This window comes from Pelodiscus sinensis, chromosome 3, assembly GCF_049634645.1.
Source record: "Pelodiscus sinensis isolate JC-2024 chromosome 3, ASM4963464v1, whole genome shotgun sequence".
Classification (NCBI taxonomy): Eukaryota; Metazoa; Chordata; order Testudines; family Trionychidae; genus Pelodiscus; species Pelodiscus sinensis.
Window position 1 is genome coordinate 126,593,510 of NC_134713.1, and position 20,788 is coordinate 126,614,297.

The 20,788-nt window shown below is 45.0% G+C and overlaps 2 protein-coding genes across 14 annotated transcripts in view; one reads left to right on the forward strand and one right to left on the reverse strand.

The window, feature by feature from the left end:
- Nucleotides 1–17,472, reverse strand: part of ARID4B (AT-rich interaction domain 4B) — a 148,897-nt gene extending 131,425 nt beyond the window's left edge. The window contains exons 1-2 of one of the 4 annotated variants that reach the window (XM_075924772.1): nt 17,224–17,472; nt 16,261–16,324 (exon numbers count right to left, since the gene is read on the reverse strand). In XM_075924772.1, the coding sequence (XP_075780887.1) occupies nt 16,261–16,266 (6 nt within the window). In that variant the 5' untranslated portion in view covers nt 16,267–16,324; nt 17,224–17,472. Of the gene's footprint in view, nt 1–16,260; nt 16,325–16,519; nt 16,960–17,223 lie in introns of those variants that run through there. The other 3 variants (XM_075924769.1, XM_075924770.1, XM_075924771.1) reach the window with 3 other exon arrangements.
- A 347-nt stretch (nt 17,473–17,819) lies between these two features.
- The window catches only part of GGPS1 (geranylgeranyl diphosphate synthase 1), a 40,943-nt gene continuing 37,974 nt past the window's right edge, over nt 17,820–20,788 (forward strand). For 5 of the 10 annotated variants that reach the window (XM_075924783.1, XM_075924787.1, XM_075924777.1 and 2 more), the window contains exon 1: nt 17,820–18,025. Coding sequence is in view for 1 of the 10 variants with exons in the window: in XM_006122054.4 (XP_006122116.1) it covers nt 18,934–19,029 (96 nt within the window). In the remaining 9 variants the exon portion in view is untranslated. Of the gene's footprint in view, nt 18,026–18,075; nt 19,030–20,788 lie in introns of those variants that run through there. The other 5 variants (XM_075924773.1, XM_075924784.1, XM_075924775.1 and 2 more) reach the window with 2 other exon arrangements.

Sequence of the window (20,788 nt, forward strand, 5' to 3'; positions counted from 1 at the left end):
GTGAGGGGAGCCAGTTTAAAAACCAACTCCCTGCCAACTTAAAAGCCAGCTACCCCAGGCACCGGCTATACCTGCCCTCCTGATGCCTCTATCAGAGGCAGTGGGAAGATGGAAAAGGGAGGCTGCCATGGAGGAGCCTCTGTCCCCGCCAGGCCCAAGCTCCCTGCAGACAGGGGCTGCTGCTGCCTCTGTAACAAGAGGTGGCAGCACGGGCAGCAGGGGGCTCCCCAGGAAAGGGGCTTGGAGCACAGGGACCTCTTAAAATTTGATGTAGTTACGTGATTATTCAGTTTTATGGTATCTGACATCCCTACTAGCACTGTGAATATTTAGAGTCAGTGTGCTCTCAGTGTATTCCAGTGTATGTGGAAAACTAACAGATAAACTATTTGCAGCAGCAGTGTGGAGTAAAGTGAATTGTTTCTAACGTAGTCAGAGCTACAAAATGAACGGTACCACTTCTGTCTACAATATATACACCAAAAACTACACTTTACTCTGAACTTGCATCAACTCCTGCTGAAACAGAAATAACTGTTCAGAAGATGTTATCAATCAGTTTGTGAATTCTGTCTAGACAAAAATCTACAAAAAAAAAAAAACAACAACCCCCATGATAAGATTACTAAACCTTTTCAAATTGGACTTTCTCAGGATTTGAAGCAAGACTTTGAGCAGTGGAATGTACCTCTGCTTTACCCAAATGAATAGAAATATCTGCTAGTACTATGTCTCATGAAGAAAACATGCATGGATCAACCATCAAACTACATAATCTTAAATAGAAATGACTGGATATAATTCAATTTTGAAAATGCCACTTTAGATAGGTGTAGTCTCAGTTTGGGGGAGGTTTTTTTTTTAAATACAGTACTACTCTGTAAAAAAGTAGGACAAACAGCAATATTCCTAAATGCATGAGTGTATGCATATAAGCTTTTCTTCTCCCCATGCACTCTATTTCCTGTCAATAATCTACTGGTGATTTAGTTCCATAGGCTGAAGATAACAAGATGGAGGCTGCTAATAATTGATTTCCCTCTTAATCCACCTCCGCAGAGGCAAAGTATTATTCTCATGTCTGACAAACCACTATCTCTTTCCCTGCATCCTGGGTGTTCAGGCATCACTACTGGATCAGGTCTCACAAGCGAGATATGAATGGGGGTGCTACTTTAAGAATCCCTCTACTCCATCAGAATATAGGTGGCTTTGCACACAAATATTGATAGAAGTTTAGGTGCCTATATTACTTCACCAGTCGAAACATACACATCTACAGAGTTAGATAGATGTAGAGCAGTGGTTTTGTGAACACCAGTGATACCTTAAGCCAGGGGTGGCCAACCCGAGGCTCGCAAGCTGCAAGAAAAAAATTGCGGCTCCTGACAGAACCCGGAACCGCTCAGGTCAGCAGCTCTCACAGCCAGGCCGCTGTGAGTCACATGCGTGCTCATGGCCCCCAGCATACTACGTCATATCTTGCACGTGCAGGCTGAGTCGCAGTGTCCCAGCCTACATGTACTAGCAGCTGGCTGCTAAGTGCAGGCAGCAGCAGGGGCTCCGGTGGCGGCAGCACCAGGGACGGCTCCAGAACCTGGGCAGGTTAGTGGGGGAGGGAGATTGGGTTAGAGTGGGAAGGGGAGGTGTCTGGCTCTGGGGAAGAGAAGAGGAGAGGGAGGGGGAAAGGGATTAGGCTGGGGGGGTGCGCATGGCGCACCAGCCGCTCAGTGCACGTGCCCCAGGGCCTGGAAGGAGATGCGCGTGGCTGTAGCAGTGGCTCTGCCTCCAGGACCCAAGAATTAGGTTAGAGCAGGGGAGAGGGAGACTGGTACAGAGGGGGGCCAGTGCCTGGCTTGGGGGAGGGAGGTGGGATTGGGTATGGGGTGCGTATACCTGGCTCTGGGGAAAGAGATTGGATGGGGGGGTGCCTGGCTCTGGGGAAGGGGGATTGCATTAGGGGTGTGTGTGCCTGGCTCTGGGGGAGGGAAGGGGGATTGGGTTAGGGGTGTGCATGCCTGGCTCTGGGGAAGGGGATTGGGTTAGAGTAGGGGGAGTACCTGGGGGAGGAGAGGGGAGGGGAAGAGCAGCCAGCGTGCTTCCTGAGACCCAGGGATCCCCAGGTACTGGTCCCAGCTGTCTCTGTCCCCTCCTCCTGGCCAGACCCCCGCCCATGAGTACCCTACTCCAGCACTCTGTCCCCTACCTGCACCAACACAGTTGGGGCCACATTTTGCATCTCACTTGTGTGGCCCCAACTGACTTTTCTGTGGGGCAGTGACCCATTACTCAAAACAGGTTTCCCGCCCCTCTCATAAATAAAGACAATGCTGAAACATTTTGTGTTTGACATATTTTATTTAAAAATGAAGCCTGGCCAACAAGCCCCCATCTGGCCGCAGCATCATAGCACTCCTGCACTCCCCCACCCAGGCTCCAAACCTGAGCCTATCATACATTGGAACCCCCTGTCCTGAGCCTCTCACATTCCCAAACTCCTGTACCGCCACATCCCCGGTCTTCTGCCACAACACTCCTACACCATGCACACACTGCAAATCTGTGTCCTGAGCCCATCATATTCCCAGCCTCCCTGCCCTGAGCCCCTCATGCACTCCAGCCCAAACTCCTGCACCGTCATAGCCACAATCCTGCGGCTTGTTTAGTACCCCAACCCTCCACCTGACCCCAACACTCTCCAGTCTGGAGCCCTCTCCCTAAGCCAGAAGCCTCTTCTCTACTTCCTCCTGCACCCAAATTCCCTCCCAGAGCTTGCACATTTCACCCCTTCCCAGTACTTTGTGAGCCACAATAAGCTTTAGCCACCTAAAGTGGAAGTGAGGCACCTAAGTCATCTTCATGAATCTAGCGCTTAGTTAACACAACTAATAAAGTGATATCTGTTTCAGGCGAGCTGTAGACTGACACATGAATTGTTCTTATTCAACTGAACTGAATTATACCATTTAAAAATGTTGGGTTTCAGCATTAACTGTTTCATTTATTATTTTAGACAAATCACCACTCTAACTAGACTTATGCCATTAGTGGATGTAGTGGCAAATAATGTTATTTCCTTGTCAATACAAGTAAAGAAACAAATTTAAATTCCAAAAGTGAAAAATATCTCACTGATTGAACGTAGGCGTGAAAAAAAGGCATCAGGGGACAGTCCTTCATAATTCTAAAAGCCAGGCCACACAATTTAAGTCTATGCATACTACAAAGGAAACTGGGATCTCATTTTTATTCCACAGTCAACCGAAACTTCTGCACATACTAGCTATTCAGACCATCCTGCCTCTCATGAGCTAGTAAATTATATCACCTAAAGCAACTTGTTTCAGATTTTTTATACAATCTAATTACCCAGAATCCCTCAGTTTGACTCTCACTACTGAATGACTGTACATTATGATTAGCAGCTGGGGCCTGTGCCTTATGGCAGCCATTTACAGGCAGTGACTACAAATACTGCCAACTCCCACTCACACGTAAGTAGACACACAACGAAAGTAAGACATTAACCTATTGAGAATGCCCAAGTTTCTCACCATCACTTTCAGAAGTGCTAAAGCTATTCTGCAACACTCATTTTTAAGAACTCCTCAGGTTTTGTATTATTCCAGAATCATTATAGTGAGCAGCTCCACTCAAGGACTGTTTTAACTCTTGGCTATAGGGTTAAATGATTCCAGCAAGGAAAAACACCACCTTCCAATGATCAAACAATCGGTCTTCTTAATAATAAGAGGGAGGTTTAAAGTTTAACATCACACTGATTTATGGAAAGAAAAGAGAGAATTCAGGGATATAGTCACCATAAAAAACAAAGGTACAGTATGGGGGGGAGGAAGGGTATCAAGCAACACCTAAGATTACAATAATAAAAGAGCAAAGAGTCTCTCTAGCTTTGCTTGGCACAATTAACATAGTTAATTCTGCTGTTTTCCCAGTATACTTAAAATTCTGTTTTGTCATCAAAAGTTCCACAAGAGACATTCCTAGAGCACCTCAACTAGCCAAAAGAAAAATGCAACATTCCCATGACAGGTGAGTTAATAAAATAATCATTCTTGTTATAGCAATACTGGCAAAGATGCTGCTATCGTAGTAATCAAGGCCCCCAAATTATAAATTATTATTATTATTTAAGAATTGTGCAGGCATCAAGATTTTTAAAAAAGAACAAAGGGATGAGAGGAAAAACCCCTCTCAAAGAACTCTCCAGTCTGAGAAACTCAGTGTTTCTTTCACAAGAGTGTACTGTTGGTGCAGCTGATGAGTCTTCCTAATTTCCTTGTTTGTGAATGAATTAAAATATAGATATCAAATATTAAGATACTATATTATGTTGCCAGATACAGTGTTGGAAAATTGAAGAAACCAAACTGAACCAATGATTGTGATAAAATGATGTTACATGTGTAAAAGGGAAGTATACTATTAGCAATACAGCTTTGAGGAAAATATTATAAACTTTAACAACAGAGTTTACCTCATGGGCAATCCTGTTAGGAAAAAGATGAGGTTTGCATTCATAATGATTTTAGTTTAGCAATAAAGTGAAGAAATGAGGGTAATACTTGAATACTTATACCAGGGGTCAGCAACCTTTTAGAGGTGGAGTGCCGAGATTTGACTTATTCACCTCTATGTACGGGTCCAAACGCCAATAATATTTCTACTTACAGAAGCTTCGTTAATAAATTAAGATGCAGATCTTATCTTTTAGTGCAGGGGTCGGCAACCTTTCAGAAGTGGCCTACCAAGATTTAACTTATTCATGGATCTGTGTGCTGTGGGAAGGAGGGGTAGTGTAGGCAAGGGCAAGCTGGGTACGGTGATCTTATTTTCTGAACCAGCTGCAGCTAGGGATAACGATTCACTGATGTGGCCCCCAACGGACACTCCTCATTCCTCTGGTGCTCCTGCATGATGGGGTGAGCGGAAAGGAGAGGGAGGACTGAGGTTCGGGACTTTTCTGGTGTTCCAGTGGATTTTGCAGACCCCTTTGGGCTCCAGGGTGTGGACAAAAATGAGCGATTCAGTGTGTGGGACATGGTGCAGGATCTGGGCAGGAGGTGGGGTAAAGGAGAGGGTGAAGAAGGAAGGGAGGGGGCAGGCTGTTCGGCCAGGAAGGGGGGATGGAGTGGGGATCTGGGAATGAGGAAGTGGGGGGGGAGACTCGTTTTCATGCTGCATGGCAGGCAGGCGTAGCACAGCGAGTGTGGCCACAGTGCAGGATCACCACCAGCACAGGGGGCAGCCAAGCAGGCCAGGGCAGCAGGCGCAGCACCTTCTGGAACAGGCTGAGTGCCAGGCTCTTGGCCAGCTCCTGAAGCTCCTTGGGCCGCAGGCAGGCCAGCTAGGCGGTGGCAATGGAGGCCTCCAGGGCTTCGGCCACGTGGCCAGAACAGGCCAGCATGTCCCCCCAGCACAGGCAGAGGCCCTTCTCACTTTGCTCACCAGCAACTTCAAAGCACAGAGGTCCCCCCGCAGTGGGGGCCTGAAGGACAAGGCGGCACATCCAGACCTGGAGTCCCACACGGCAGAGGCAGTCCAGCGGTGGGAAGGAGGAGGCCGTGCAGCACGCAGTGGGTTTGGCAAGGGGAGGCAGGGACTCGCCAGCAGCAGCATGCATCACAGCTGGCTCGGGGTGCCTCTAAGCGCAAACCCACTGTGCACCGAGCCTAACATGCTGCTGGCGCCTTCCCCCTTCCTCAGCAGCAGGTTAAGCTGTGTGCACTGCAGCTGGGCCAGGGGCCCCTCTGAGTGCAGAGCTACTGTGCACCCCGGGGAAGGGGTGCCGGCAGTAGGTTAGGCTGTGCGTGCCACACAAAATGGGCTAGCATGGTCCTCGTGGCACATGTCCTGGGGGTTGCTGACCCCTGATTTACACTATCAAATGCTTATTGTATCCAATTAGTACAGGCAGTCCCCGGGTTACATGGATCCGACTTACATCGGATCCCTACTTACAAACGGGGTGAGGCAACCCCGTACTAGCTGCTTCCCCCCAGCAGACCAGGGAGATGCGAAGCTAGCGCCCCCTCCCCCCCCCCCCAGACCAGGGAGACGCGGAGCGGCTTTTCTCAGCAGACACCTCAGCTTGAGAATAAAGGACTGAGGCAAGTGAGGTGTGGGAGAATAAAACTGAGCTCTGGAGAAATGTTTGGCTAGAGTTTCCCCTACAATATGTACCAGTTCCGACTTACAAACAAATTCAGCTTAAGAACAAACCTACAGTCCCTATCTTGTACGTAACCCGGGGACCGCCTGTATAATACATCACACAATGAAAAGGCAATAAATAAATTCAATGAAAACCAAATAGTGTTTTTATATGGACACTTGATCACAACAATGAAATAATCAGAAATATAATTGTTTATTTGTTAATAAGACAGAGCTCAGACTTACAAACAAAGGATCTATCTTTGTTCTTAAAATAAGGAGAACAGAAATGGTATATTTATCATCTGTTCCTGCCTGCTGGGAAACAATAGTTCTTAAAGAGACTTTACATATTTATTTTACATTGTAAAACAAGTCTAAAAAGCATCAAAGATTGTGGAAGAACTTTGTATAAACTATATGACCTTTAAACTGAACTTTTCAGCAACTACCAGAGTGATGATGGAGAGACTGCTACTTGAGCAAATACAGACTGCAAAGTTGGCCAAGGGATGCACTGCAGAGGGACCCATGAAAAGCAACTTGCAGAGGTAAGTTGCTGACCAAAGCAAACCAGCCGGTATCCTGTGTATGTGTATGTCCCAAGATGGGCTATACCATCAGATACAGCCTAACTTCTCTGGTATGAGAAAATGTTTTGCACCAAGAGACTGAAAAATTCCAGTCCCAGTTGCAAAAACTGAAAGATTATGCCTTGTTCCCTAAATCAATGGTGAGAGAACAACTCTCATTTTGAATCTTTAGTAGAAATATGAGTACCTTCTGACCACACCAGCATCTCTGAGAAGGATGGACCACCAGCAGAAATGGCATAAAATGTCCTGCTTCTTTCAGCACATTTCTTCCAGAAAACTAAGGACAACTAGAAAGGAGAAGACTGAGTCCTCCTCCCGGTGATACAGAATATCCATCTCAGATAGGCGGCTTTAACTTCTCTTTCTATTTTCTAGGAATTTATGTTGCTTTCTAGCACACTGGGAAAAGACTGTAATTGTGTCCATCCTTTGCTCCACCAGCATTTGTAGTCTAAATTCCTGCTGTAAACAGTAACTAAGTTGAAAGATGATGGCTGAGCAAAAATCTACCTATAGGTAACAAAGACTTTCTCTAGTGTGATGTCCCAAACCAATCACTTGACCACTTCCTGAAATTGGTACCCGATAAGTAAAGAAGTGTACATGCTTCTGAATGTGTTTCAAAAACTGTCACAGCATAGAATTAGTGTATATTTTTCTTTTGGAATAGATTATCTAAAACTGTGAAACACTGTAGTTTCATGCGGTCTTTCAAATTCTAGGTGTATACAGACACGCTGATCTACCAAGGCTGTCAAACATCTGAAGCCAGAAGGACAACCATAGCACAAGAGAAGCGAGCACTCCGTAAAGCCAGAGTTGCAAAAGCTGCAACAGTGGTGCCCACACATGTCTGCCCGACATGTGGCAGAACATTCCGTGCCCGTATCGGCCTTATCAGCCATTTGCGGACACACCGTGAACAGTCCACAACCCGTTAGATGTCAAGATCCTCTTTGAATACGATGGACAAACAACAACAGTATACAGACATACAATGAGACCATGTGTGCAAGCCTCTTAAGTACACTCAATCTGTATGGTTTGTCTAAAATGTAGGAACTTATGTTAAGAGTGTTTTATCAGATTCTGAGGCTAATATAATACTTTGGGAAGCAAGTAATAAGAGTTGATTACTATAAATCCATTGCAAGAAGACCTTGGTAAAGTAGCATGTAAGTTATTGATGAAAATTATGTTTCAACTATAGCTTTTTTTCCATTGTGTTAGCAATATCTGAGCTGATAACCGAATTGGGGATATTAATTATCAGTTAATTGAATAGTCGAGTAACCTCATCAATTCTTATTGGTTAGTCGACTATTCTATAGTCCCCAGGGATAGAGAAGGCAGCTGCTGTATCAGAGGCAGCAGTGCAGGGTGTCAGGCAGGAGCTGGTCCACAAGGGGAGCCAGTGTAAAAACCATCTCCCCTTGTGGATCGGCTGCCTGTTACCCAGTGCTGCTGCCTCTGATAAAGAAGCAGCAGCGTGGGGTGGCAGCAGCCATTGTCTAAGGTAGATCTGAGCTCCCAGACCCAGCACCAGCTGGAACTGAGCCAGGCTGCCTGCCTGCCTGCCTGGCTGCTAATACACTTTAAATGCTGAGCTGCAGCAGGAGTAGGTTCTGGACCCGATGTGAGCCAAAACTCAGCTGGGCTGCTGACCAGTCTACTAAAAAATGTACTGGCAAGAGTAAGGAGAGGAAAATGTGTGTAGTCAGTAGCATTAACCTATATGCTTTTGCTTATCGGTTAATCAGTTAATCAACTATACCATTACACCCCTAAACCAAATGCTGCAAGTGAGTCCTATTCTGAGGGAATCAGTCTAAAATATAAACAAAACCATCTCTCCAGGATAGCAGTTGATTATAAATGCTATTTTCCATTGTGGTTGTGTGTTATTTGATTCTGAAAACATGGATGATTATTATATCAACCAATTTTCTAGTTTATGCTAGAATAATCATAGCACAATACTATGTTGCCTTTTTATGCCTTATGTTAGTAGATGTTGTTAAACTTTTGTTTTAACTACCCTTAATTTAATGTTATGAACTCCTTTTGTTTAGTTAAGTATCAAAATTCAACAAGCCTAAGAAAGATAGTACAAGTAGTCTAACAGTTTGCTTCACAAAGGTTTGTTTTATACCCTATCTTTCTTACATTACGAGAGGAAAACCATTATTAGTGTTTCTGGATTTTAGAGAGTAGTATCAATAAAACCTGTAGCTGTGCAAGCCTGAGAAGGTAATTAATTTTATACTTCTGAAAGTATAACTTCTCATTCATCCTACAGCGCTGTATGACTGGTCAGTTAAGTAAACAATAGGGGTTTTTGCCATCCTTGAAAGCACTGTGGATTGGTCACTGTTAGGAAGCAGAATACCACGCTAAATTGACCACTGACCTTACTGGGCAATTCATATGTACCCATTATTTTATAATAAAAGAGACACTAGAAGGCAGAAGGAGATGCAGGTTGCAATTCCTTTGGTACTGAAACATTTCCTTGTAACATTTTCAAAGATAATCCCACTCATAAATAGGATTCAATATTCTTCCAATTAGAACTACAAGGAAAGAATGTGCCAAAATCTTAATCAAAGTGTCTACCTACAGAATAAGGCATAGAAACCTCAGAAAATGTGCTTGTATGGAGCAGAATCTGGGCATGTGGTGAAGTAGATACAGTTCAGTTCTGTCTCCATTCCTCCACATTACTATAAATACTGCAATGGCGCCTTACAATTTTTTATTTTTGGTTTTTAATTATTGTTATTATTAACATATAGACTGAATAGATACAATGAATAAATATGGGATGGACATTAAAAAACTTAAACTGTCCCAAATTAAGTGTCAATCATTGATTTTTACATTAGAAAACAGAAGCAATGTTTGATGGACTTACACTCAGAACATCCAAGTGAATATTTTAAAATAAATAACAACATGTATTGTGGGGCAACACAAATTTCTCTAGGTGGGTTTACTCTATAGTTCATTTTAAAACAAGCTGATTTTTAAAAAGTAATGTTACGTATTTTCACTAACCTGAAATCATGGATATATAAAAATATGTAAAAACATATTTCCTTAATTGCAAGCAGCCTTAATCCCATAAGCCTTCTTGGTTAAATAATTACATAGGTGCCACTAGTGTAGAACACAATTATAAAATAATTCTGTGCTATTTAGGGTTATATTCCTAAGGATCTCTTATTTGCTTCACAAGTACTGACAGCAATTTATATTGTGGTCAAAAGAGGGTCTAACTCACTACACTAAGTGCATTTGTAGTATACTTACCTGCTATAAGTAATTGGCTTACATGAAATCAGTGAGTGAATGCATAAATATCTACTCTATTCAATGAAGATTTAAATCTCTTGATATAACAAATCTGAGATTTGTGCACAGTAGGGATGTAAGTGACTAGTCAACCACCATATAAGCTTAGGCTTATTGGGTAGTCGAGTCACTACTCGACTAGTCACTTCCCTGCAACTTGCTGCTTCTGTATCAGAGGCAGCAAGAGAGGGAGCAGGAGCTGGTGCTGGGAGGAGCCGGCTTTTAGTTATCCCCATCACTGTCTCCGCACAGGGCAGGGGAGGCAGAGGCACAATGGGGGAAATAACACAAGCCAGGACTGAGAAATCCCAGCTCGCACTTAGTCCCAGATGCTACGGCTCTTTTTTAACATAAGAATGGTTACCACAGATCTCCTGTACCACAACTTCTACTAAATGATTAAAAATTAAACGCCTGAATTTTCAAATTACACACTTGTGGTATAATATAATAATCCTGACATTCCAGCTATGAAAGAAGTTAGATTCTACCCAGTTTAATTTATTCAGACATGTCCTGTAAAACAGTATTTACTTTTCTTTCTGCATAATTATGTAAGCATGAGGAAACAGAAAAAAGTGACCAGACACTGGTTAGTGAGACACAAAGGGGAACATTTCTTTTAAAAGGAGTGGTTTCTTGCAAACCAAAAATCAAATTTGGAGAAAAACACACCACAAGTCTTACCTGTTCTCCTACTTCTTCACCCAAGCAGTCCCTACTAGCAGTGTTCCTCTGCCTTCCCAGCACATTTGCTGTTATCCACACAGTTAACTAGAAAATGAAAGATCACTAAATTCCTTAACTAATTTCCAGCCTGTCTCATGTGCATGAGAGTAATTGGATTACTTGTGCTGCAGAATGGAAATTACTTACTGAAAGTTTAGAAGTCATATTTCACTGCAGTCCATCATTTGCATACAACACAATGGACCAGAGTAGGCTTTTAGGTAGCATAATAGTAGCATAAGCATGAATCAGTGACCACTGTATGAGAACAAAGTAGGTCACTGTGAAAAATATTACTGTTAAAACCAATATGTAAATTCAGAATGAAGATGTTTACAAAACACATTTCTCCCATCATATGTATAGTGCTCTGTCTGTTTTGAATAAGTACTCACAACACATAAGGCCATGGAATACAAATATATTCACAACTATGTAAAATTGTAATTTAGGCCTGATGTATTAAAGTTCCAATTTTAAAGGTCAAGAAGATACTAACATTTAAATAAGCATTTTTTCAATATTTTTTGTGTGTGTAACAACCACATTAGATCCAAACAGATACAGCAGAACCCTGTTTATTCAATCCAACTGGGACCAGGACCAGATTGGATAATCAAAAATTCTGATAATCCATAAAATGGGACTGTGCAAGGCTGCAGCAGTGTCTAGCAGCCACAGGAGAGACTGTCCACTTCTGGACCTGTGAGCTGCTCCAGCCTCCACTGATCAACAGAAACTGGTAAACATTACCTGCTAAGAGTGATGCTAACTGGTTAACCTTTCACATACCTGCTTTTATAGTTCTTTTTTCTAGCATTAATCCCCTAACTTTATTTTTTTTTAAAGATAGAAAGCTTAAAGACTGCTTATTGGCAACTGTGTTATATAAAACTAGTTGTTGGAACATAATTATTTCATAAATAGGTACTTGCTGGCAAACCAAGATTCTTTAACCATCTGAAACATTCTTATTTGCTAAGAGTCATGTGCAAGGCATGCAATGTGGGTAAAAAAATCTCACCCCCAACACAGAATTTCTATAATAATTTATAAAACACGCAAGCCTTTCTCTACTACAGCTCAATATGCGATTACAATATAGAAAAGCTTTGTTTACTCTACTGGAACATCCAACATGAGTTTTATTCCAACCTTTACATCAGGTATGGAGAACGTAAGGTCCAGAGACTAGATGCAGTCCCTGGCTTGTCTGGATCTAATACCGGAGGTTCGGGACTACCCCCCCCCAGCGCTGAAGAGTCTGTGCTGGTGCTCCAGCACCCTACTGTTTCCCTGCGGGGCTCGATCACATAAAATCTACTAGCCTGGGTTCTCCTAGGTTATCATGTGCAAGGGAAATATGGGGAGTGTCTTTCTCTTTCTCAGTTGGGGGCCACATCTGTGAGGATTTGAGTTATTTTTCTGCTTCTCACTTATGTGTGGCCCCCAACTGATTTTTCTTGGGTCAGCATGCCCCACCCCAAAAAAGGTCATCACCCAGGATTTAATTAATAAAACTATAGTGTTTTTCATCTTTGCAGATTATATACATATTATCACTCTTGATACACTGAAGTGTTACGCATTAATATATAAAGGGCTTAATTTTCCTTTGCTCTAGATATGCTATTGTGGGGAAAACATTGCTAGCACTGGCTATAAGGACATTAGGACACAGTTTCTCAAGCAAAAGGGCAGGGAGGCACATCAAACTTTCTAAGAGAGCAGGGCCAGCCAGGCCAAATGACTAGCAGATTCAGGATTGGTTGCAGTTGGTGATCTGTGAACGCTAGGATTGCTCACTCTCACAGGACAGCCGTTACTGTCCTGCAGTGCTGTCAGTCATGGCAGATGAGAGGAGACTCCACCCAAGGAACTCTTGGTGCCTGTGGTAGACAGCACAGACTCCGGGCAGCATGAACACCTAGACGGGTAGCCTGTAGAGTGGGAAAACCCTTCCTTGCAGAATCTCCTCCACATGCCCCTGCCCCTCAACCCCTCCACTCTCTCTGTAGGAAGAAGCCATGCATTTATGATTGAGAAGGGAAGCATCTACCAAGTGAGAGTGCTGCCAGATCATTTAAAGCTGGGGAATACAGTGAGTGGGATCACTGCCAGATGATCTGGGGGCGGGGGACGACACAATTTTAAAAAATCCAAGAGCTTCCAGTGACCTAAGTGTTTCCTGGACCCGAGCAAAAAAGTTGTCCCTCTTACTGAAATCTGAAATGCTGCTGGTGCCCTCATGGACATGGGGACATCTCCCTGTTAAAAAAGTGCAAGGGTGGAGAATGATTCAAAAAAGAAAGGGAAATCCTGTGTTAGAAGACAGCATCACCATTGTTCCCCACACAGATCCAAGTCATAACTAAGCATGTTAGGTGACATTTCATTTTTTTGTATCACTTTACTAGTACTACTATTTAGTTCTTACATAGCATTCTTTCTCTGTGGAAGCTTTACAAAGAAAAGTAAATATACTATTTTCTTTATACAGATGTGAAGAATATGGCATAGTAAAGCCAAATTGTTCACATAAAGAGACAGTGGCAGAAATGGGACTAGAACACAAATTGCCTGACTACTAAATTTAAGGCCCTAACCACAGAACACACTCTGTGCTTCATCTGAAGGAAGGATCACTAAAGCAATAATCAAGGCTTAGGTCCCAATTCTGCAATGAGCACCATGAGCAGCCACACTGTAAAAAGGAGTCTTTAGAGTTTAATCCTTTACATGCAAAAATACCCATCAATATACTCTTCCGGTAGATTATAAATAAAATCAGTCATGTTTTTAAGCAGCATCCTGTTCTGTTTCATCATTCAGTTACTCAGTGATGTAAATGAATAGAAAAAAAATCCCTGTTCACTCTCTTCTATTACTTGGATCAGACAAACCTGTATCCTTGCAATATCCTCATGGATATGTACACTATCTTACAAGACTGAAAACTGATATACATGTATTTAGCATGAGACACGCTTTATTGCCTTTTAATATTAAAATCTGCTAAAGTTTTAAAACTATTTTTGTGCTGTAACTCTAAAAAGGAGTTCACTAACTACCATCTTCCAATTTAAATTCAAAATAAATTAAGGGGAAACTCCAATCACTTGGACTGCTCATTGTGACCACAAAGAAGTTCAGATCTCATCATGAACAAATCACAAAACATATTTTAAAATTGGCTACATTCATCATGTGACCACACTGATTGCATCTGTCCATCCTAGTAACACATTAAACTTCTTGAGACAATAGCAGTGTGAATCTTACGTGTGACTACATAAGTATTTTAACAAAAGCTTAAAAGTTGTCTAAAATATGGATCTATAAACAGGCTTTTGTGTGTTTTACATTTAGCTTTAGCCTTTCACTACTTATTCGACTGATATAAAAGAGGGGTTTTCATGCTGTGATTGCAGACTTCCTAACCTCCACAATTTTTTATGTAGGCACTTATATGGAACCTTTAACCACACTGTATGAATAGTATCTCCATAGTAATTATGCATTTGTTTATATAGAAATATTAGAATAGTACTTATATATATTTAGCTGCCTGTCGATCTTTTTGAAAAAAAAATCACGGTTATGTCTCCTATTACTCCAGGTCAGTGGTTCTCAGCCAGGGCTCCAGAGCCCCCGGGGGGCCACAAGCAGGTTTCAGGAAGTCTGCCAAGCAAGGCCAGTATTAGAGTTGGTGGGATCCAGGGCAGAAAGCTGAAGTTCTGTCAGGCGGGACTGAAACTTGGGGCCTCCAAGACTTGCCACCTGGGGCTAAAGCAGCAGCTCAAGCAACTTAGCTTTTCAAGGCCATCTATGGTGCAAAGCCCCCAGCAGTGGCCCCTACTTGCTACTTTTCTAATGCCAGCCCCTGGCTTTTATATGCAGAAAAACAGTTGTTGTGGCACAAGTGAGCCACGGAATTTTTTCTGACATGGGGGGGAGGGGACTCAGAAAGAAAACACTTGAGAACCTCTGCTCTGGATTTCATCTCCTGCTCCTATCTGTTCCACAATCCCAACATGAACACAAGTACAAAGACCACCATGTATTTAGCCAACTCAACAAGCCAGCATGGGCCATGATTTAGAACTTCCATATAACACTGGCATAAAAGTTTAACCATAGTTTTCATTTCTTGATAGATACAAGCTCTTAATGAAATACAAATATTGGTGCACTACTTCAGGCCTCAGTTTCCCATTAAAGAAAAGTGACAGGAAATAATAGTAAAACTATACATTCCCCAAAGGGAAGAGAAAATTACTTAACTTTAAGTATTTATTATACAAGGGTCAGTTTACTGTGCTTAGTGCCACCTACTGAATCTAGTTAAATAAATACAGAATAGTATTCTCTGCCATTTCTAGTGTTTCCTGAATACAAGATTGTATATACATCTGATATAAGATACACATGGGTACACATACGAAAAGTCCTAAAGAGGTATGACTCTAGCTGGAGGTAACTGTATTTAGCAATGAATAATTCAACTGACAGGCTGTGCATATAATCCAAATGTTCTTTTTATGCAATTACACAACAAATGTAGTTGATAATTGTTTTAAAACTTAGAAGCCAGATTTAATTCAGCACAATGGGGGCATGATCCTGAGAGCCCCGGGTCCTACTGTAATATAAATAATAGTACTTCAAACAAGTCTGTGAATTCACCTACAGTAAAACAGGGGAAACACTGATAATCATGCTCGTTAAATCTAAGAATTAAAAGCAAGATTCTTCACAAAAACATCCAAACTGAATGGAACAATCACTTCAATCAGGCTTGCCTACTAGCCCAACTATCAGCGTCTACAAATGCCTATGACTGACAATGGTGTATGTGGATCTGCACACAGCACCAAAAAGGAAACTAAAAAGCTGTTAGAAAATCATTCTGCATGCTACAGCACTACCTTCACTGCAGAGCATCCTCTGTACACACAGACACCCCCTCAACAGCTCACGATTATTAATTCTACAGAACTCCCGTTAAGGCACAGAAAGTAAATCCATTATTTAACCTCAATTAATGCAAACATGACTGGCTGATATATCCTCCGCAATGTTACTTTCCGAAACGGAGTGATTGTCCCCTATTTCATCAAGCTTGGCCGGGCAGCCATGTCCTTATTCCCTACGAACGGCTGTTTCAGAAAAGGAACGACCGACCCCCTTGCAGTGAACTTACATTGTCCCTCAGCAAAACGTGGCGGAGCCAAACCTGCACAGCAGTTAGCAAAAAGCACCACCACAGCAGTGGGGCGAAGAAGCCTGCATCCGCACCAGCGCCGAGACTAGCACCGGAGAGCGGGGCCCGGACAGATGGGGCACCCTTCACTCGTGCAGCCCTTTCCCCACCACTTCCCACACAGAGAGACGAGGGTTTTACCTTCATGATGAGCTCAGGCTGCGGAAAACAGCCCCCGATCGGGGCTGAGCGGCCGAGGCTGGACCTGGAATTAAAACAAAGCACTGAGCCACCGCACCAGCCGCTTGCACCGGAGCGCGGGGGGGAGGGGGACAGGGGCGCCGCTGAGATCCGGATCAACCCCCTTCCCCCAGATCTCGCCCCTCCATCTGCGATACCTCCCCATGCAACCCCCCCCCCCCGAAACTCGGCCACCGCTTTCCCTCCAGCCCCCACACACCGCGGCTCAGCTTCCCGTTCACTCGCTGCCATTGACGCCATTTCTGTCAGAGGAGGAGAAACTTGCCACAACAACAACCCACCCCCAGCCTCTCTAGCTGCTCCAAGAGAGTCCCCGCTCCGCGCCCAGCTCACGGGGGCCCGGGCGCTGAATGCTCTCCCGAGACCTGCGGGCTGGAGCGGCGTGGGGGAGGAGGTATCTGATCCCTGGAAACCCCCCCCCCCCACTTTTCTGCGGCGGGGGGAGGGAGGGACACGCTGCTCCTCCATTGTATGAGGAAGAGGAGCGGGGCTAGGGGGCAGCTCTCCTCAGTGGAGGGGCTGCGGCTCGGTTGGATCCCAGCAGGTTCTCCCACCCCCATAAAAGAAAGCGCTGACTCCGCGACAGGAGTTTCAACAGCAACAGCCGCAACTGCCCAGCGCAGCGGGCCAGACCGGATCAGCAAAGGCAGCAATGAAGCAGCGGTCCCCCCCCCCCCAGCTCCTCGCCGCCCCTCAGCCACTCACCCCCCCCCCAACACCTCACGCGGGGGGCGGGCAGCGAGTCCCGCCGCAGTCTCGCCAGAACAAAAACAACCCCGCTCCCGCCTAGGAACGGCCACCAGCACCGGATCCCCCCTCCCCCCGGTCCGAGCGGAGCCGCCCCGCTCCCTCGCCCGCTGGCGGCGGGGCCGGGGCGGCTCTTTCTCCTGCTGTCGCTGTTACCTTTGTTCCGCGGCGCCCGCCCGCCCGCGGATCCCTCCGACCCGGGGGCGAGATGGGGGACGAAGCCTCCTCCCGGCTCCGGCCCCGCTGGCCTGGTGCTGGCCCCGGATAAGTCCCCCAGCAAGGGCTCCGACTACGGCTGCAGCTCCGCGCTGCGTATGATGGGGCCGATCCCCCTGCCCGGACCCGGCGCTGCCTGTGGCTGCTCGGCTCGGAGCCTCTCGCTCCCCTCCCCCACCTCACACAGTGACTGACGGATAGAGTCCCGCCCCTTCCCCGCCCTGCTCTTTCTCTATTGGCCCGGAAACGGTAAGGCCCACCCGTCTCCCTGCTCCATTGGTCGCCACATCGTAAACGCTAACGTCATTTTTCCACCAATTCTATGGAAACAGAGACTCGGCGCCGCAGAGGCTCATGGGTAACGAGGTTCTTTCCCTCGCCGCTTGTCGGTGCCCATCAAGCAGCTGAGCTTCACAGCCAAACCACATAACCCATGATGCACCGCGGTTGAGGGGCCACTAGGAGGCGGGGTGAGTCCGAGTGCTCATTAAAACACGGAGGAAGGCTTGGCGCCTGCGTAGTGAAGCCCTGGTGGCGCATTTTCTCCCTCCCCCCCCACCCCAACAGAAGAGGGTGGCGGCAGCAGCAGTTGAGGTGGAAGTGGGTGGAGCTTTCTGCGCGCTGATGCCGGAGCTGGGGCGGGGGGAGCTACCCGGGCCAGAACAGCGGAGCTGGCGAGCCTTGGTCCGGCCTAGCGCGGGAACGCGGAGGCGGCAGAAGCGGATAGTGACCCGGGCCAGCGGTAGGTGAGGGGGGGGGGGTAGTTTGGGCGCCGCCGGTTCGCTCCTTCCCCCCCTCAGTGCCTTGGGGGCGCGGTCTCCCTGCCCGCCGGTCTGTGCCGGCTCCTTTGTGTTGCTGGGGGAGGCTCCCTGCTGGGAGCGACGCCTTTCGCGGCCCCCTGGCGCCTACCCGGCCCGCTCCCTTGGTCCCGCCGAGCCTGTCTCGACGCCGCCCCTCTTCCCCCAGCTGGGGCAACGTTGCGCGATGGCTAATGGCGCCTCCCGTCCGGCGCGCTGCCTGGCGAGGGGAGCCGGGGAGAGCGCAGCCGCCGGTTGGGTTGCTGCCCGGTGCCTGCCCCGCCGGCTGGGAGGGCTGAGGGGAAGCAAAGGGCTGGCAGCCTCCGGGTTCACTCCGTGGTCTTGGCGGGGTGGGTGTCTCTCCGCAAGGGGCTTCACGTCCGAGCGTGGCGCCTCCCCGGGAGACCATGCTGAGCTGGCCCGCCTGCTCCTCGGGGTCTTTCAGGGGCCGCTACTTGGTTTCGCTTCGGCCGAAATGGCGCTGTAATATAAGCCACAGCAGCGTGTATGAGTAATCAGCGGGTTACTTTTGGCAGAGGGAAGCAGTGACTAGCCGTCGGGACACACACAAGATGAGCCGGGTGTAATGGAATGTAGTTACGAAGCGCGTGTGGGTCTCAGTGTTTGGAGTTCTCTTGAGTGTGTTGCTTTCTCCGTAAAGACATTTGGAAGTGCAGTGCAACTACGGAAATAGTGTAGTTATGGTCTAGTTAGATTTCCATGTTGACTGTTTAGCTGACTTCAGTTCACGCGTTAAAGGATAGTGTGTCTGAAGCGCCAGTCCTGCGAGTTTAATGTAGGATTTTTAAAAGTATAGCTGGGCTTTCTCTGTTGCCACTGATAATAATCTTTTATGGCCCTGATTCTGCCCTCAGTTACACCTGACAAGTGTATGGATGGTATCTTTACAAGTCCTGCCTTTGAGCCAGCTATCATCTTTTATTGCTCTGTAAGTGCTGCTGTGTTAAATGATTTAAATAGTAAAAATATGCACTTATGTATTCAGATGGCTTTTTTTTACCTACTTTCTGTCCATGACTCACCATTTTTAAGATAAACCTATAAACTGGCTCAATAGGAGCCATTTCAAGGAACTGCTGGAATATAAATAGTAAAAACAATGTTGGTGTTCTTGAACTGCGTAGATTGCCCAAAACACATGCTTTACAAATTAATATTTCCAGTTTTAGCAGTGAGACGAGCCCAGTTTTAATTTCTAGTTGTAATATACTAATATAGTGCTGTTGCTCTAAGGGTTGCAGATAGGATTCAGACACAAGGTAGGTGAGAACTTTTTTTGGTCTAATTTCTGTTGATGAGTGTGAATCTTTTGAGTTTACATTGAAGAGCTCTGCAAAAACTCTAGCTTACCAATAGAAGCTGGTCAAATAAAAGATTACCTCATCTGCTTTGTAGTTCTACTATTCTGGGCCTGGTGCAGCCCAGTACAAAAAACAAAACAAAAAAATTAGAGAATGTTTTAAATAAATCTAACTTGAATTGATCTACATCTTGTGTTCCTCTAAATGTTAAACTGTTAAACTGTATCTTATGTTGAAGGAGTTGGTTAAGGTGTACTCACAAAATGGAATGCATAGTGCTAGCCACTTAAATTACTATATATGTGTCCAACATTCTACCTGCTAGCTCCATGTGGCTATTTGGCCGGTTGAGTGTGTGTGGTTGGTTTGAACAATAGCTCAGATTATTGCATTCAAAAAATTTTTTAATAAAAAACCAAACATTTTCAGAGAATAAAAGAAAGTTCAGGAGATCTTTCTGAGTTCAAAAGCCACTTTCCATTAATTTGACCCATCTGCTGGATGGAGACTTGTGCCAGTTCGCGGAATAGCTTAAATATGCTGCTTAAGCTGGAAACCATCATGCATCATTGTAAACGGCTGCCATTCAAAACAGCAATATCCAGCATGCAAGCACACATTTGAAGAAAACAGTTTGAATTTTATCCCTTTTTAAAAAAAAAAAATTAAAAACTTACAAATTTAACGCTTCCAGAGACATCAAATCTTCAATGAAGGTACTTTTTTGGCCTCCCCAACAATATTGCTTATTTCTGCTTTGTGCTGAAACTGAACAATATTAATTCATTTTTCTAGAATTTCATCCATGAATTTGTTCATTTTTAGAAAGCCTAATTCTGAATGTGAGAGTTCTAGTACTGAGTCAAACAATGCTGAAAACAACAAATCATCAGTAGAAACTGGCAAAGAAAAAGAGAGATTGGTAGGATGTCAAACGTAAATTTCAAGATAAATAGGAATTGGAATATGCTCTCATTGAGGTGAATGAAAAGCCAACCTGTCTCTTGTGTCATATAACTATTCTGGCAAATAAGACAGACAACATAAGAAGGCATTTCCAAGGGCAGCAAAGTGATTTCGATCCAGTGTATCCTATTGGAAGCAAAAAGCGAGCTGATAAAATTGGTTGGCTGAAATTGGATTTTGAAAAGCAGCAGCAGGTTTCGATGCAGTTTCTACTGCACACTCATCCAGCCAAATGTCCAATACACTAGCGATTAGTGGCTACCACATCACTAGATCATGTTATAACTTCAGCTAGCCTAAGTGACCATTGTTGAATATTTGCTCCCAAAGTAGATACTGTAGGCTGTAACAAGGTAACCCTTTAAATTACTAAGCTAAATAGATTGAAGTGTACATGTCAAAACTAGACACTGTATTCCA